The sequence below is a fragment of the Pangasianodon hypophthalmus genome, chromosome 12 (assembly GCF_027358585.1).
Source record: "Pangasianodon hypophthalmus isolate fPanHyp1 chromosome 12, fPanHyp1.pri, whole genome shotgun sequence".
Lineage (NCBI taxonomy): Eukaryota > Metazoa > Chordata > Actinopteri > Siluriformes > Pangasiidae > Pangasianodon > Pangasianodon hypophthalmus.
This window is the reverse complement of record NC_069721.1, coordinates 5,327,983-5,346,354: the sequence shown is the minus strand read 5'-3', so window position 1 is coordinate 5,346,354 and position 18,372 is coordinate 5,327,983. Positions and strand designations below refer to the sequence as shown.

General features: G+C 39.8%; 1 protein-coding gene across 2 annotated transcripts; it reads right to left on the bottom strand.

The window, feature by feature from the left end:
* Nucleotides 1–912: 912 nt before the first annotated feature.
* Nucleotides 913–12,624, bottom strand: rfng (RFNG O-fucosylpeptide 3-beta-N-acetylglucosaminyltransferase). 2 transcript variants are annotated; one of them, XM_026914578.3, is made up of 10 exons: nt 12,466–12,622; nt 12,249–12,311; nt 9,334–9,809; nt 7,099–7,147; nt 6,800–6,902; nt 5,923–6,076; nt 3,820–3,905; nt 2,871–3,036; nt 2,262–2,347; nt 913–2,057 (listed from the first exon to the last, which is right to left on the bottom strand). In XM_026914578.3, the coding sequence occupies exons 3-10, from the start codon at nt 9,721–9,723 to the stop codon at nt 1,991–1,993; spliced, it is 1,101 nt and encodes a 366-aa protein (XP_026770379.3). In that variant the 5' UTR covers nt 9,724–9,809; nt 12,249–12,311; nt 12,466–12,622; the 3' UTR covers nt 913–1,990. The 2 variants fall into 2 exon arrangements, with proteins under 2 accessions (XP_026770379.3, XP_026770377.3); XM_026914576.3 differs by having other exon boundaries at nt 12,249–12,624.
* Nucleotides 12,625–18,372: the final 5,748 nt, after the last annotated feature.

Below are 18,372 nucleotides of genomic sequence, written 5' to 3'. Positions count from 1 at the left end.
AACCTTGTGTCCTGGCAGTCATGTGGATGTTACTTTAACACGTACCACCTACCTTGGAGATGGCTTGGGGATCTCATATGGGGAGTTGTACCGTGATGGCTTGGGGCTGCAGTTGCTGTGAGCAGCTTTGTACTCAGGACTCCATCAGTGGACAGTGGATAGGTTTAACAAACTGGACTTCTTGTGAAAGCCGTGATGAATTTACTGCTTGCAAACTGCACTATTTGTCCATTTAGTACACTGTTATAGAGGGGCTCGATTTATACTCGCACTATCCGTTAGCACCCAGATGAGGATGGGTTCCCTTTTGAGTCTGGTTCCTCTCAAGGTTTTTTTCTCATATCATCTCATGGAGTTTTTCCTCACCACCGCCTCTGGCTTGCTCATTAGGTATAAATTCATATATGTACAATGTATTTTGGTTTAAATTAATTGTTAAAAGTGCTATACAAATAAAATTGAATTGAAATTGAGTCTTGTGGAGTCCATGCCTCAGTGGGTAGGAGCTGTTTTGGCAGCACAACGGGGATCTACACAATATTAGGAAGGTGGTTTTAATGTTATGGCTGACCAGTGTGTGTGTGTGTATATATATATATATATACACATACATACACACTTGCTTAGGTTTATTCAACAAAGACACCTTTGGGATGAACTGGAACACTGATTGTGCAGCAGGCCTTCTCACAAGCATCAGTGCCTGACGTCACTAATGCTCTTGTGGCTGAATGATCACAAATCCCCACAGCCACGTCCACAAGAGTGGAGCTTATTATAACAGCAAAGGGGGACTGAATCTTCAACAAGCACATATAGTTGGGATGGTCAGGTGTCCACAAACCTTTGGCCATACAGAGTATACTGACTGACAAGAACTCCAGCTGCAATAAATGGACACTTAAAAAAAAAAAAAATCAACAACATGGTTTATTTGCAGGAGAAAAGAAGGACAGGATAAGAGTCAAATAGCAATGGTATTTGGCAGCAGCTTGGCATTGCTTAATCCTCTTCTGTTCACTCGTCAATAACATTTTCATCATCACTAACTAGGAAAGTAATACCTCAGTCTGTTTTTTGGCAAGTTAACATGAATCACTGACCTGCAGTGAAAAGCCATGTTTGTGCATAAATGAGCAGAGACATCATAGGATTTAAAAAAAAAAAAAAATCACAAATATTTTGGCAGCTTTTTGAAATGTGTTAAGGCATCTTTTAGTGGAGCACAATTATAATGCACAGTAGAGCTGAGAATATTTCTAAAAACTTTTTTTCTTTTTTTACTTTAATTAGTTTTTTCATTAGTCAGCTGATGCGTATGAATCCATACACTGACTTAAGGCCTCCATTCATTCATGCGTTCTCATCACATTAAAATCTACGTTAGATATCCTTCGCTTTAAATTCCAGGATTCCAGGAGCTCCTAGACTGAATTCATGCCTAAACTGCAACTGTAACGGACTGAAACCTTATTCAAATGTATGTCCTCATGACTTCTCCTATTTTTGTTTAGGAGTCTATCTGGAGGTGAAACCTGACTCCCCAAACAGATTAAACTGATATTTACTCCTGCATGACATGCCTACTAGAACAGCTCAGTTCAGCGTTTTTAAAGCCTTGAGCTGAAATGTACTTGAGGGCCTTTATTTAAAAAAAAAAAAAAAAAAAAAAAAAAAAAAATGTAACAAGATCAACAAAACAAAAAATGATCGAAGATAGGCTTGGGGGAAATATAATATAATCTTTTGCTATTTCTCATAGTCTTCAGACCAGACTTTGGGACATCAAAATAAATTATCCTGTTAATCTATTTAAAAAAAAAAAATTCAACAAACTTCATTGACGTCTGTACAGAATGCAGCAGTGCTAAATTGACATGGTAATCAGCCTGCTAGTCAGTTATATTAGTGCACGATTATAGCCATTTGAGATTGAGAGTTCAGACAAGATACGAGATATTTGCTTTATCCCCAGAAGAGCGCGTTGAGGTCAGCGATGACTGTCGCGGAGACACCATTCAGTCTCAGGATAAAGCAAGCAGTGAACAGTCTTAAACCTAAAGGGGGAAAAATAATCCATAAGGGATACAGAAATCAAGGCAGCCTATGGTATGTCCATGCAAAATAGACCGCACTAATATCCGAATTGTGTTTATGGTAACGGTAATGTGCTAGTGGGTTGGCAGCTCCAGAGTTACAGTTCTGTGTTAATAGATGTGGTCAGTGGTAATAATATTCTCAATAAACTTGTAGAATGTTACCGTGAAGGGTCCTCTGTCAAGGAGAATGCTCCGGCAATAGGTATCACATTCCTCCTGTTCTCAAAACCACCATAGCTGAGCGTGACCTACATCGGTGAACAAACAAACAGAGCGCAGACAGTGAGGAAAAACACACTGAAAGATTACACAACCTTTACAGCAAGTTCCGCAGGGTTACGAGAGATAAAATACATTTATGGACGAAGATCTAGATAAAGATATTGTTCTGAGTACTGTATCTTTAGAAGCCAGTGCTTTTACAACGCAATATAGAGTTTATCATTTCATAGATGTAGGTCAACATATGTAAAATATTAATACCAGGTTAATGGAATACTAAAAGTCATCATTACATAAGCATTACATACACTTATACTACGTTCTGCTATGTCATTCTATCTGTTTAGTCAAATCTTTGTGAACTTTCTATATCCCTCCATCATCTAGTATCAAGTGTTAGCAGCTATTGTACTGATGTTGAAATCAGTTCCCCACTCTTCCTGTCCATAATTACAGGTGTGAAAATCAAGCGTGCATCCCGCACCAGTCATTCCTATGCAAATCCGTTCCCCGAGTCACGCTGCGGTGTGAGAATAGCGTGCGAGAGACCTGTTTGAAGACGTCCGCCGCACGCATCCTCTGCAGGTTCTCCAGATGTGAGTGGAAGAGGTTGGTGTGTATCAGAGGAACCTCCAGCAGCGCCTCGATGATGTAACCGATCGTACAGTCATCCGGGAGACGGATCTTCTCTGCTGTAGTGATGAAGTTCCCCAGACTGCGACAATGAAACATCACACTGCATTGGTACACAATAATGCTAATAATATGCTCACTGGCCACTTTAATAGGAACACTTGCTCATTCATGCAGTTGGGCAGTGGGCACAGGGTCAAAGAAATTGGACAGCTGAAGTTCCAAGAGTGTCCAGTTTGTGCCTGTCAGGAGTCTGTGCCTCCTGTAGCCTCAGATTCCTGTTCTTGGCTGACAGGAGTGGAACCTCATGTTGTCGTCAGCTGTTGTTCCTCAACCGCCTCAAAGTTTTGGTATTCTAAGATGCTTTTCTGCTCAACACGGTTGCAAAGAGTTATTTGAGTCACTGTAGACTTCCAGTCAGATTGAACCAGTCTAGGTGTTCTCCACTGACCTCTTTCTCCTGCAGAACTGCCGCTCACTGGATGCTTTTTGTTTTCTCACGATTCTGTGTACGCTCGAGTTGTGCATGAAAATTCCAGCAGTTTCTAAAATACTCAAACCAGCCCATCTGCCACCAACAACCATACCGCGGTTAAAGTCACAGAGATCACATTTTTCTGCATTCTAATGATTGATATCAACATTAGCTGAAGCTCTTGTCTGATATCCACAAGATTTTATGCACTGCAGCCACATGATTTTATGCACTGCAGACTACACGAATGCGCAGGTGTACAGGTGTTCCTAATAAAGTGGCCTGTGAGTGTATAGGCATACACAAAAATGGTTATTTATCAAATTCAGAATGGTAGAGAGGTTATTAAATGTGGAGCACTGTTAATTCATACACAATACTCTTGAATACCTTGCCCATGGACTCATCTTGAGTGCCAGGCCTCGACTGATACAGAAGCCAGCACCTCCAGTAGCAAACCAGAACTTGACAGACGTCTGGAAAATAAGTAATATACATGGTTAAGAGATCATCCTGACAATCATTACTCACCAACTGCCCACTAACAGCACGTGTAGCGTCTGCTTTAGCTTTAAGAAAAAGGGCACTAGCTGATTCTGACCCAGCTTCCTCCACTTTTCCCTGATCTCACAGAAATGAACCTCTCCACCACTTCCCCGAGCTACGCCCACCACACCACACCACACCACTTAAAAATAAATGAATGAATGAATGAATTAAGTAATTAATAAAGTAATGCAACTCCTAATTGCATTGTGCTTCAGTTAAAATGAATATTTTAATATTCACGTGAATTAATCGACAAATGTTCAATGAATTTGCTTAGATGTGGTATATAAATGATGGCTATAACAAATAATTTAGCATTTTGTTTACTGTTTTTTTCCCAGTAATATAACATAAAACAAAACTGTGAGCAACATTAACATCTAACCTTAACATTTTTAACATCTTGCTACTCCACTGAATTTCTTCTCTAGTACTAATCCAATGATTATCCCTTTTACAGTAACAATAACCAAGAAACTTGAAATTTGTGGATTTAAATGGAGCTTTCTTTCTACATCTTTATCTAAACTGCACTGAATCACAGACGTTGTCTCATCATTAATCTTAACAAACCAAAGTTAAACAGATTAAACATAACTGACCTTACTAAAGTATAAAATTGCTATACATATTTTATTTCTAAATATAAAAAAAAAATTAAAAAAAGCCTTGTCCATGAAATGTAATATGAGGCTATAACGTATGTTTCACTCAGCAAGCAGGCGTTTTCTGATGCTTTTGTGTTTAATGTTTGTGCATCGTCTCTGCTCTGTGATGCTGCTTATGCATACTGTGGCATGACTTTACTGTTTTGAGGTAAAACATCCGGGTTTTAGGTTTCACTCTTTTTGACTCCTGTGATGTACGACTTCTTAGAGACCTCTGTGCTCTTACATTATAACAGGGGAACCCAAACTGGGGGTCACGACCCTGTGTGGGGTTCTTGATTTACAAATTGGGTTGCGAGAGAAAAATCACAATCTCCCCTTTTGTGTCATTTATTTATTTATTTTACGAATTAATACTAGAATTATTTACTGGGAGTGGCAATTTAAACAAGCCACATTTAAATCAAGAGTGTACATGCTATTTTTGTCTATTCACTCTTGTTACATGCTGCACTAGGATAAGAATTAATAAAAATAAAAAATGGACAGACTTCCCTGTACGTTGTCTCAAATCATATACTTATATACTGGATTTCCTATTAATGTTTGGAAAAAAAAAGAAAAAAAAAGAAAAAAAGTCTCATGCCACATTCAAACCCACGAAAAGATCTGTTTTGAATATCAGTCTTCTGGATTTTCTGAATTAATAAATACTTTTGAATGTAAAGTCAGTTTTCGATTTGAGACACGGCTCATGACAACAATCACGATAACGACGGAAAGTTTTCAAACGAGACAAAGCTTGTCATTGTGTTTAACACTGCTGTGAATGACATCGCTAAACATTTTACAGGTGACAGTTTGAAACCTGATGAACAGGGAAGTGCTGGCTCTGATGTGCCGTCTAGTTTTATTCCTTAGGTTCCTTATTATTCTAAGTTGGATGTGACAAAGGCATGTTCACCCTTCCCACTAGAGTGGTAAATCAGTGCAAGGAATGTTCATTTGGTTTTTCTTCACTTGTCTTACACATATTTTGCTGACATAAAAATTTTTTAAATTGTACACTAGTCTTAAATTATAAATCTGTAAAAATGTCCATTTGGGGTTGTTTGCCCAAAAAGTTTGCATTATAGCACATTTCTGTTGCCAGTTAAGTAAATAATGCATCAAATATAAAAATCCACAGTGATCATCTTTCATAACTGATGTATCCGATTATGTCAACTAATCCTTACAGCTCCTGTTTCAATAATTCGTCAGTGTCATTCCTGAAAGTCATGCACTGAAGGTCATGCATTGGTTTCATGGGCTTCTAGGAGGTGGAATTGCTCACCGATCCATCACTCCTGACCCTCTCAGGAGCCTCTATAGGGTGATCGAGACTGGGCCGGCCCAGGTACACATCCTGCGTGTGGGAATAGGATGAGAGCAGCTGCAGCAAACTCGGCAGGATGACATAATTATCGTCATCCACGTGACAGAACCATCTAGTGTGAAGTGGAGAAAGTGAAGAAGAGGTTAAAGACAATATTTACCACAGTTATGTTGTAAACAGTTCCAGCAAACAATAGCACATCGTATAAATGCAGTTCTGAACAGGCAAACTGAGATGGTTAAAAGGAAACTACTATATTTCAAGTATTTAGTAATTGGATCCTATGGACAGTATAAATGTTTAGCAATATCCTATCCTCTACCTCTCCAGTTCTCAAAGTGGGGTCTGTGAAGCATAGCCAGGGGGTCTGTGATTTTTACATTTAGTTACAGCTGTAGAAATCACATACGTTATAAATAATGGATTATAAATAATGGAAACTCTGACCTAATGGGTTTTGGCAGGTGATAGTTAAGTTTGCTCTACTGTAGATGATAACTCAGTTCCATTTGCTTGCAGAGTATTTACTGGCATGTCTGGTATTGCTGTGTCTTAGTTTGGAAAAGTTTATGTCCTTGATCATACAGAGTGTACTGGCCTGCTTGACATCAGGTCAGCTGATAAACAGACATAGTCACGGAAAGAAAATGGCATCAACACTGATAAAAATGATGAATAATGATCCAGGAAACTAGCTTGGAGTTTGCTGGACACATTTTTATATCTGTGAAGATCAGTATGTCATGATGGTGATCACATCTCCATACATCTTTGCCACTGCACCAAGCTAACGTGGACGATGAACATATTTATTACAATGACTTCAAAACCTAACTTTTTCTGTGACTCGATGAACTTGTCGTACTCCACAGACATCTTGCAGCACAGCGCCTGTCGTGTGTGAGCAGCTGAGCAGTTGGTGTTGATGACATTGCCTCCTTGAATGGAAGAACAAATAAAGGAAGAAAACACAGAGATGAGAGATGAGTAACAACCTGAAGGGAAATTTAATTCAAGTTTTATTGCTTTATGTGATGTTTCTGTGATGATTACCTGGAGCCCTGGATTGTTATTTAGCTATTAATTGTGGGTTAAAAAAAAGCTGCTCAGTGTGCTTTATGTATAGGCTGTTACCTGCTTTCTGCTTCAGCTCCTTATCCTCACCATCCGTGAAGATAAACGTCTGAAAGAGACAGAGCGATAGTGTTTAAAACACATTGGCTCCAGTGTTGGAGCTACAAAACGTTCTTGTCCATCTCCCTCGGTCTGAACTCGGCCAAGCGTGACTACAGTGTTACTACTGTTAGAAATCGCTCAGATTATTAGTTATAGTGATACTCACATATACATTGCACAATTGGGCGGCCCACCCCTAACGTGAAGCCTTGTGTATGCTGATTATTGTGTTATGTAAGGAATAAAATATGAAGCGGTCATGTGATGTGAAGCAGGCCACTGTTATCATCCCAAACGTTGATTATTTTCCTATAACAGCATGTTGTAAAGTGTTATATTCCTCTTATAGTTTCAGTTCTAAAATCTATGCTGCTTCTGAAACTGTTGTTTAAATCCTTGATATACACACCTGTGTGTGTGTGTGTGCGCATCACAATAACTGAAAGGTTTTAAATCAATAAAACCATTTCACTGTTGTTCTGTCCATAGAGTACCCTAATCTTTGCCATTATGTTGCTTAGCAACCAAAGCTGACTGTTAACAGACAGTGCATGGTGGAAGAATTGTTTATTTGAATATCATTAATAATAAATTAAATGGTGTACTGAACACTCTTTGATAAAGCATTGCAGTGATAAATGGTGTTCTTGGACACAATGCGAAGCAGAGAAATCGCAAAGTTACAGCTTTACACCTCTGCAAAGTGCTGACACTGGAGACTCCTTCCATAAATGCTAAATAATGCTGGAGACTCCTTCCATAAATGCTTCTCATCACGGAAAACGTCACCACATCAACAATCATGAATGGTTTTAATCTGCTTATGGGGAAAGTTTCACCATACGAGTCCCTGTGTAACATTTTAGAATGAGTGCATTAATATAAACCCGTGGTTTAGCTTGCTGCTGGAACTATGATCATAGCTGCTGTTGGAGAAAATTAATCAACACCTTTTGAACAGAGAACAGAGAACTAAACAGCACTGTGGTAAAACACTGACACGTAAAATGGTTCAGTGAATTCCATCCTGCAGTGGATTATGGAAGCTTTTACGGTTGGTTCGGAATGTCTGTGCCACGTTTCAGCATTATGCTGTATCAGTAATCCTAATCAGTCTCTTTAGAAACATAGCTCTTGACCATTTTTTTCCAGATAAAAGTGTCTGGCCTGCACGCTCTTGGTGAATTTATTATGGCTTGTGACAAACTAAACTGAACAAAAGCCTCTTTCAGAGTGCCTCCTTTTGCCACTTGATTGAAAGTTTAGTGCGATTCATTTCCAGGAAATTAATACCATTATATAATCTTGTACGCTTCTTATGTTTAGAGCTGCTTTGGATGAAACCTGAGATCAAATGCTTTTTAAACATAGACAGAATTGTTAATACAGAGAAATTAAATAAGTGACACTCTAAGCCGGGGAAAACTGTGAAAAGATCCTTTGTGTTTGTCAAGCTAATGTGATTTAACTGGAACCCATACTCTGGTGTTAGGAGGCTGATTGTGAAACAGTTCTCTCTGGGTATTGCTGTTACTCAACACCCACCGCTTATGTAAATGTTTGCGTACAGCCAAGGTAGAAATTTTGACTTTTCTTTGCCAAACCAGTTCGCTAACTAAGGACTGACTGATTCTTTGGAGTTCTCATTTATATCACTTGATTCTTTGTTTATGAATGATGCGTTTGGCCCTACTGCAAACCTCGTTCAGGAAAAGAAGTGCCCCAGCTGGTGTTTTGGCCCGCAATAAATTTTGCACGAAAGCAAACACAGTGCTTTTTCACCCCAAACATCCCTCCCAACTTATTTTTCAGTAACTCTCCACCAAGCATGCTGCCAAATAATAGCTGCCTGTCCGCCCCTTCTGGCCCTCACTAGCTACACCTTTAAAACTGCTGTACTCATCCTGCTCCTGCCCCACAGCCCCAGTTCAAGTTAAGTCATTTTATTAATTCAAATGAACAACAGCACGTGTGTAGAAATCCCAGTGTGTATCTCACGAGAGCAAATCAGTGAAGGCATGCAGGAAAAAAAAAATGTTCCAATCTAGAAACCAAATAAACTCCGCTCCTACTCTCAGCTCCTAACAGCTCATGGAAATGGAATGTCACACACTGCAGACTTCACATCTAGGTTTTGCAGTAACAGCAGTCCAATACTTCACATCTAAACTGTTAGTTGAGAGTGTGCCCCACCTGCACCTTGGCTTCTGACACCCAGGTCTGAAAAAGAAGCTCCAGGCGTGATTTGTGGTACTTCCTGGTGGTTTTGACTGCAATAAAAATGTCTTTCAGTCCCAGAGGCTCCTTGGAGTGTGAGCTGAGGAAGTCAGCACCTACAGAGTCCCTTTGGGATTTGTCACTAGGAAAGGGTAGCCCAATGACTCTGCCATGCTTAGCCTTACTAGCACCTTTGTAGCCAGTGGTGTTTTGTCCTCTGGCAGGCCTGGTTTGGGGCAGAGGTCGGGGCAGCTCGCCCTGCCGCTGTGGCGTTTGGAGGGTTGGGATCAGCAGCAGCACGATGGCACAGAGGGCCGAAGAGGCCAGGAAGCAACGTCTGTTTGTGCCAACCGGAGACAAATGCATTCTTCCTGAGCTCAGTGCCAGCTCAGCCACCTGGGCTCGGCCACCTCTCCTCTCCTGTGTCCATCTTCAGTGTAACGAGCTGCAGTCTGTATGAGAAAACGAATGGAAGAGAGAAAGAATGACTATTACAGATAGGTATGAAGTAAAAGTAGCATGTGTCGTCCATGTGAGTGATTTCTGGACTTCTACTTTCAGAGCTGACACTTCAACTGCTCACAGATGTGCAGGCTGGAAGCTGAAACAGCCTGGAGTTCTTAAGGGCCAAGAAATACTGCTGCATTCGACTAAAGGCCGAAGGCGGAATTCCTACTCGGAAAGTCGAGACGGTCTCCTCAAACCCCAGTTCAGCAAGTGACATAGCATAGTTCAACATGGCTGCTCTCGTCATGAACAGTAAACAAAGCAGCACCTTTTACCTTTAAATGAGTTCTACTGTATGTACTAGTATTCGCTTCAGATCAATCAATATACAGACATACTTGCTTGTTAAATTTAGAAAAGGTAAATATACATCACTCATCACAGTTAGCTGGTTAGCTTGTTGCTATCAAAAGAACATGCAGGCATCCATTTTGCATTTCGAGTCTGGTTGCTCTCTAGGTTTCTTCCTGATGTCTTCTCGGGGAGTTTTTTTTCTTGCCACTGTCATCTCCTGCTTGCTCATTAGAGATCTAAATCTAAATCCATATCTGGCTTTCTGTAAAGCTGCTGTCCACTGGTAAAAGCACTTTATAAATAAAGTTTTAATTGACTTGAAGTCCATGCTTTTTCACCGCACTTTGTTTCTCAAGCACACAGGGTGGGGGGTGTCAGTGCAGCAGCGCTTTAGACCTGATCTCGTAGAGCACTAAGCTCTGCCGTAAGTCCAAGTGCGTCATATAGCTGCACTGCATTGTGGGACGTCAGCGTTTGCTCTCTCCACTACTTCTACGCTGGATTTCTCACTAATATGGTGAGTGAGAAAAGCTCTTGCTCTTTTTGCTTTTATGCGCCAACAGTAAAACCTGACCAATGTTTGAGATTTTCTTTCTCCTGTAAAGCAGCACTGTAACTGATCCAGTAACGTCCTCCTGTGATGTCAGCGCAGCACACAACCGCTAACTCCTCACAGGAATAACAGAAATACAGCACCAACCAACAAATCAGCACCACGATCAGTAAACACATCACAAATATTTCAGTATAAATTCTAGGGCTGCACGATATTGAAGAATAATGTGATATTCGATAACTTGTTAAATACGATAATGCTTAAAGTGTGTAAAATCTATTTAAATTATATTTACATATATAAATCTATATATTTAAAAACTGAAAATGACATAACCAACATACGGTTCATGTTCTTTTCAGGAAAAGAAAACATTCTCTGCTATCTGCGTTTCCCTAAAACTTTGACTTTTTATAACTTTTTGAAGTATTAAAATCATTCAGTTATCTCGAGCCTTTTCGATATGCATGTCACCATATTTTGATATTCCGATAATTTCGGTATATATTCTGCAGCCCTAATAAATCTATTTCATGTGTTTCAGGATGGAGCTTTGTTTGTGTCTAACAGGTAGGTGACTTTGACATTTGAATGATTCCCGCCCATGTTCACGAAGCTCCGCCCCCAGGCTCTTAGGTGGCCCGTACAGTTTGTATAAAGTGACTGACAGGAGGCGGATCCAAACACAAACAAGCATTCCGGACCGGAACTCAGCTTTCCAAATGGGTTTAATCAGCGACTTAATAATTTTCCTGAGGCCACAGCTTAACCCAGTATATAGTTTAATCATGTTCTACATATTTTCCAGGTTATTTGTACAAATAAGGACTAAAACAAAATCGACTATTGCTCCTTTAACTGTGTCCTAAATGGCACAGTAGCTTATTAAATAATGCAAAATAAGTTCTATGTTAGTGTACTACTTTGACACACGATGTAGCATTTCAGAAGTCCAGTCAAAGACTAAATGTTATTCTAAAAGTGACTCTATATATCCTATTAGCAGCTAGCTAAGCATTAAAGAGCAGCTAGCTAAGCATTAAAGGCAGTTTAATGAGAGAATTAGCAGTGATGCAGCGTTTGTGTTGGGTTTGTACACCTCCGAGCTGAGCGGAAAACAGATTTACACAACAGTTTCAACACAGTAATGTTGAAATAAACCGGAACAGTGCCTCGGTTCATGTTGAACAAGGACACATTTTATCTTCCAGACAGTTCTGAGCTGAAACGCGTCAACAGCAACAAAGTAACAGCACACAAACAGCTCGCAGTGCGTCCTGCACAAAGGCGCAATCTTAAATGGACATGTAGTGCACTATATATGGAACAAAACACCTCTATTGTATGCCCTGTGCAGTGCACTTAAATAGGGAGTATGGATCCATTTGGGATTCACCCAGAGTCAATTCTCCTTTCACTCCACTGACTTCTGGCTCGCTAACCCAGCTAGCAGCTACTCGGTACACAGTTCAGAGTGACCCAGTCAGAGTGACTGAGAGAAAGAAAAACAGATGAGAAAAGAGTAAAACCTTACCGCAAACCAGCATGTGTGTAGTAGCAGTTTTCTTTCTCACATCATCTGTCTTCATCCTCTCGACTTTAGCAAAAAAAATTAAAAACAAAGCCTGACGAGGAGAAGTGAAGGAAATCACACCCTAACAGAAACTTTTTTTTTTTATATATTAAACATCGACTTAAAACAGTAAAGTTTTTGTTCTTGTCTTCACCAAGCAGCTGTGACAAACTTATACCTTCTGCTTCAATTCACACAGCACCGAATAAAGCGCTCAGCAGCTACACAAAGTCCGGCATTCATCCTCCAGCCTGTGTTAAATGCCCTCCGCGTCGTGTAGCGCAGTCACAAGTTCTCTCTGCGCCTTTACTAGATCGTAGCGGTAATGTAGGACGACAGCTCTCTTTACCGTATTTACTCCAAGTATATAAACCGCAACCTGCAGATCCAGTGGGCGTGACAAGCAGACAGAGAGTCAATCATTTGATGCATCAGCCAATCATAGAAGGGTCAGGTTTAGAATTGGGGTTAAGGGTTAGCCAATCATATTACAGATACTGACTCTCAATCACAAAATGTGAAGTACATATCCATCATATTATTCATTATATAGTATTCTGCAAGTATAAGGAGGTTATTTTTAACAAAGCAACTAACTTTGAACTTTGTTTATATATAGATGTGTGTGTGTGTGTGTGTGTGTGTGTGTATATATATATATATATATATATATATATATATATATATATATATACATAACAGAGTTCAAAGTTAGTTGCTTTGTAGATTAAACAACTATGAATATATAACAATATACATCTCTATCTATCTATCTATCTATAGTATATACAAATATCTATCTATCTATCTATCTATCTATCTATCTCTCTCTCTCTCTCTCTCTCTCTCTATATATATATATATATATATATATATATATATATATATTATAGATAGATAGAGAAATATAATGTTATATATTCATAGCTGTTTAATCTGCAAAATGCAGAGACTTGTATGCTGTTTATATAATTACGCTGGCTGATGAAAGACAGAACAAACCAAAAAAAAACAGCTTGCATCATATGATTGATGGGCATAACCATAATTATTTGATGGAGAAAATGATATCTTTCCAGCCACTCTAGTCTCTGAGCTGAAACATTTGTCCTAGCCTTCACTACTCGTTTTCATTCGTATTCACTCGTATTTATGGGTGAATTTGTAGGGTTGCTCCAAACTGAAGTAACAAAAAGCATTTCGGTCAAAAGGAAATTTCAGAACTGCTAAATTCTAAGAAAAGTTTTCTGAAAAGGTAAATAAGGGAAAACTGATGAACACTTGCCAAGATTTTTGTGCTGAATGGGGAAAAAAAAACAACTTCTTCAGCAGCAGGTGAGCTTAAATGTAGGTAAAAGCAGAAGTGTCATATTTAGTCATATTAAAATGTAAGTAAATCGAATGAAACACCTGAAAGTGACTCTTTGATATGACTTGCTTTGACTTTACTGCTATGTATTAAACCCCATATCTCCCATATTTGTGTTTGCTTACCTCTGCAAACACCACAGGAAGCACTACTAATACACTGCTGAAATTACAAGTGGGTCCGGCAGGGGGCAGTGTCAGACCAGAAGTCGATGTGACACTATGCCTTGTATGTTGCTGTTCCTCTTTCAGCTGCTCGCGTTAGGGGTCGCCACAACGGATCATGAGTCAGTGTATTTGAGTTGGGACAGTTTTTACACCAGATGCCCTCCCCAATTTTATCCAGGCTTGGGACCGGGACTGACAGCGCAATGTTGCACGCTACCCCAGTGGCTGGGGTTGGTTTCCTGGTCGGGAATCAAACCCGAGCCGCAGCTTTGAGAGTGCTGTGGCCTAACCACTAGTCCTCCAGGGACCCTACACTCTACCTTTTATATTTTACAGTAAAATACAGTATAGTGACAATTACTGCAATATACTCCAATTATGATAAACTGTAATGAGTACTGTAAAATAATTCAGTATACAATTTTTTGGTCATATTCATTCAAATACACCCAAATCAGTCTATACAGAGGAAACTAATAACCAAAACAGGCGATTTGAATATCTTATATAGAAAAGAATACTGTCTATTCATTCATTCATTCATTCATTCATGCCTAGTAAGCACTTTATCCTGGTCAGGGTCGCAGTGGATCTGGAGCCTATCCCGTCAACACTAGACACAAGGCAGGAATGCACCCTGGACGGGAGGTTAGTCCACCACAGGGCACTGTGCACACACACACACACACACACACACACACACACACACACACACCTTCACACACTCACTCACCCACCTACCAGCATGTTTTTGGGCAACACAATATACTTAACTAAATTATAATGTACTTGATGAAATGAAGCTAAAATGAGGGTAAAAATGATCATCTTGCATATTGTATTTAACAACAAGAACAAGAGAATATATATAATATATAAAACAATAATAATAATAAATAATGCACTTATTAACTACACTTATTAACTATACTCATTCCTAATTGTTTCAGAGCAAATTTGCCTCCAGAAGCTAAAAGGAAAGTATATTATTTTCAAAAAGTCATAGGTAACATTTCTCATCTAATCTGCAATCTCTGTTGTTCATTTTGTTGCAGTAATGCAAACCGATGTTTTTTTCCCCTTTTCAACCAAAATCAGTTGAAACCACGTATTCAGGCTGCTGACGTGTTCCTGTTGCCGTCAGAAAGCTATTATATGGATTCAATTCAATTCAATTCAATTTTATTTGTATAGCGCTTTTAACAATGGACATTGTCACAAAGCAGCTTTACAGAAATAAATGGATTCACAAAAATATATTGTAAATATTTGAATTTATCACTGTGAATTTATCCCTAATGAGCAAGCCAGTGGCGACGGTGGCAAGGAAAAACTCCCTGAGATGATATGAGGAAGAAACCTTGAGAGGAACCAGGCTCAAAAGGGAACCCATCCTCATCTGGGTGCAACGGATAGTGCGATTATAAATAAATCCCTTCTATTATTGTGTAATATATGGACAAATAGTGCAATTGTGCAACCAATAAATTCATCACAGTTTTTGCAAGAAGTCCGGGTTGGTTAAAATCTATCCACTGTCCACTGATGGAGTCCTGAGTACGAAGGTGTTCGTGGCAACCGCAGCACCAAAGCCACTCCAGCAATCGCAGTCCCAGGCCATTACAGTAAAGCTCCCAATATGTGATCCCCAAGCCATCTCCACAGCCCCCAGGTGGGACTATCCCCAGCAAACCAAATGGTTCTTCAGACCGTCCATATGGGGCCGCCCACAGCAGCAGCGAGCGAACTCAACCGATGAGAACTCCAACCAGAAGTAGGGCATCAGGATGGGTCAGGCAGCGAGGAGGAGCAGAAGGGGTCAGGATCACTGGCATCTCAGAAGTAGCATGTGTAGCTCGACAGAGAGTGAGGGGGAGAGAGAGAGATGGAGAGAGAGGGAGAGATTGTTAGGTAAGCTATTGTCCTCTAATGGTTAAGGACAATGTACTTTGCGTGCAGAGTGCAAGCAGGGACTCCGGACATGAGGGCACCCTGGGACCCTGGGGGGGGGCGGTGGGAGACAGCATCCAAACATCCCAGTTCACCACAACACTCTATGCCTGTGAACCCTCCAGACCTGCCCCTGTACCTAAGAAAACTATTCACTAAAGGCTTGACTAAACAAATATGTTTTCAGCCTAGACTTAAACACTGAGACTGTGTCTGAGCCCCGAACACTAAGTGGAAGGCTGTTCCATAACTATGGCGCTTTGTAAGAGAAAGCTCTAACCCCCAGCTGTAGCACGCACTATTCGAGGTACCAACAAATAGCCTGCACGTTTTGATCTAAGTAGGCGTGGCGGATCATAAAAGACCAAAAGTTCGCTCAGGTACTGTGGCCCGAGACCATTTAGTGCTTTATAGGTCAATAGTAGTATTTTATAATCAATACGAAATTTGATTGGGAGCCAATGCAGTGTGGATAAGATATGGGTGATGTGGTCATATCTTCTGGTTCTAGTAAGGATTCTTGCTGCTGCATTCTGGACTAACTGGAGCTCGTTTATGCATCTACTGGAACAGCCAGACAGTAAGGCATTACAATAATCCAACCTAGAGGTAACAAAAGCATGAACTAATTTTTCTGCATTGTGTAGTGACAATATATTTTTTATTTTAGCAATATTTGTGAGATGAAAGAAAGCAATCCTTGTAATATTATCTACATGAGCTTCAAAAGAAAGACTAGAGTTGATAATCACACCAAGGTCTTTTACTGCTGCACTTGATGAAACAGAAAGGCCATCCAGAGTTATTATGTAATCAGAAAGCTTACTTCTAGCTGCATGTGGTCCCAGTACAAGTACTTCTGTCTTGTCAGAATTAAAGTAAGAGAAAGTTAATAAGCATCCAATTTCTAATGTCTTTTACACAATCCTCAACTTCATTAAGCTGGTGTCTGTCATCTGGCTTTGCTGAAACATACAACTGTGTGTCATCAGCGTAACAGTGGAAGCTAATACCATGCTTACGGATAATTTTGCCCAGAGGTAGCCTATATAAAGAAAAGAGCAATGGGCCTAAAACAGAGCCTTGCGGGACACCAAACTTTACCTTAGTATGAGAAGAGAAGTCACCATTTACGTTTACAAACTGATAACGATCAGTCAAATAAGACCTGAGCCAGGAAAGGGCCATTCCCTTAATGCCTGCTACATTTTCCAGTCTATCGAGGAGAATAGCATGATCAATGTTATCAAAAGCTGCACTAAGGTCAAGCAGCACAAGCAAGGAGACACAACCCTGATCAGAGGCCAGTAGTTAGTCATTTACAACTTTTACCAGTGCTGTCTCTGTGCTATGATGAGGCCTAAATCCTGACTGACACATTTCATGAACGTTATTCCTATGTAAGTATGAGCATAGCTGCTGTGCTCCAACCTTTTCTAGGACCTTGGAGATAAAGGGGAGGTTTGATATTGGTCTATAGTTAGACAGCTGACAGGGGTCAAGGTCAGGTTTTTTAATCAAGGGCTTGATAACTGCTCATTTAAAAGATTTAGGTACATAGCCAATGCTAAGGGAAGAACTGATTATTTTTAAAAGAGGTTTAATTATTTCAGGAATTATCTGTTTGAGGAAACAAGTAGGTAAAGGATCTAGTATACGGGTTGATGATTTTGATGATGAAATTAGTGAAATTAGTTCAGTCTCTTCAAGGGGAGTAAAACATTGTAATTGTTGATCTGATATTATTATATTATCGTCTACAGGGTTAGTTATAAAACTGTCCGGTTTTAAATTAATAGTCTGAATTTCTTGCCTGATATTTTCAATTTTACCGTTGGAAAAAATTCATGAAGTCATCACTGCTATATAATGATTGTGTGCATGTTTCTATTGTGGTCTTATTCCTAGTTAATTTTGCTACAGTATTAAATAAGAATCTAGCATTATTTCTGTTATCTTCAATTAGGGTGGAGAGATACACTGATCTAGCAGCACTAAGAGCTTTCTTATAGCTCAAAAGGCTCTCCTTCCATGCTAGTTGAAATACTACCGATTTAGTTTGACATCATTTACATTCTAGTTTTTGAGTGGTCTGTTTTAAAGTTCGTGTGTGATCGCTATACCAGGGTGCTAGCTTTTTCTCCCTAATTATTTTTCTTTTAAGTGGAGCTATCTTATCTAGCGAGTTGCAGAACGTTGAGTCTAAGCATTCAGTTGCCTGGTCAAGTTCTTTGGGATCAGACGGTGATCCAATCATGGTTAGTAAATCTGGGAGATTACTGATAAAACTCTGTGCAGTTGTTGACGTGAAAGTATGTTTGACATGGTGACGTGGCAAGGTGAATATATTATGATTAATGACTTGATGGCCGTGAGGCTTCTTTAAACTAGCCAATCTGGCAAACCCAGGCCTGCCAAGTCCTGTGCTCCTCTCTTGAGCATGGGGCAGCATGATTCCTACCCCAACAGGCCTCGTTAAGTGTTTGTTGTAGTTCACGTTTTTGACCACTTTGTGCAATAATAACTCTATGGAGCTAAATGTGGCACTGATATCAAATAGCAACATTTTTTAAAATCGTTGGTCACTCAAAAGAGATAA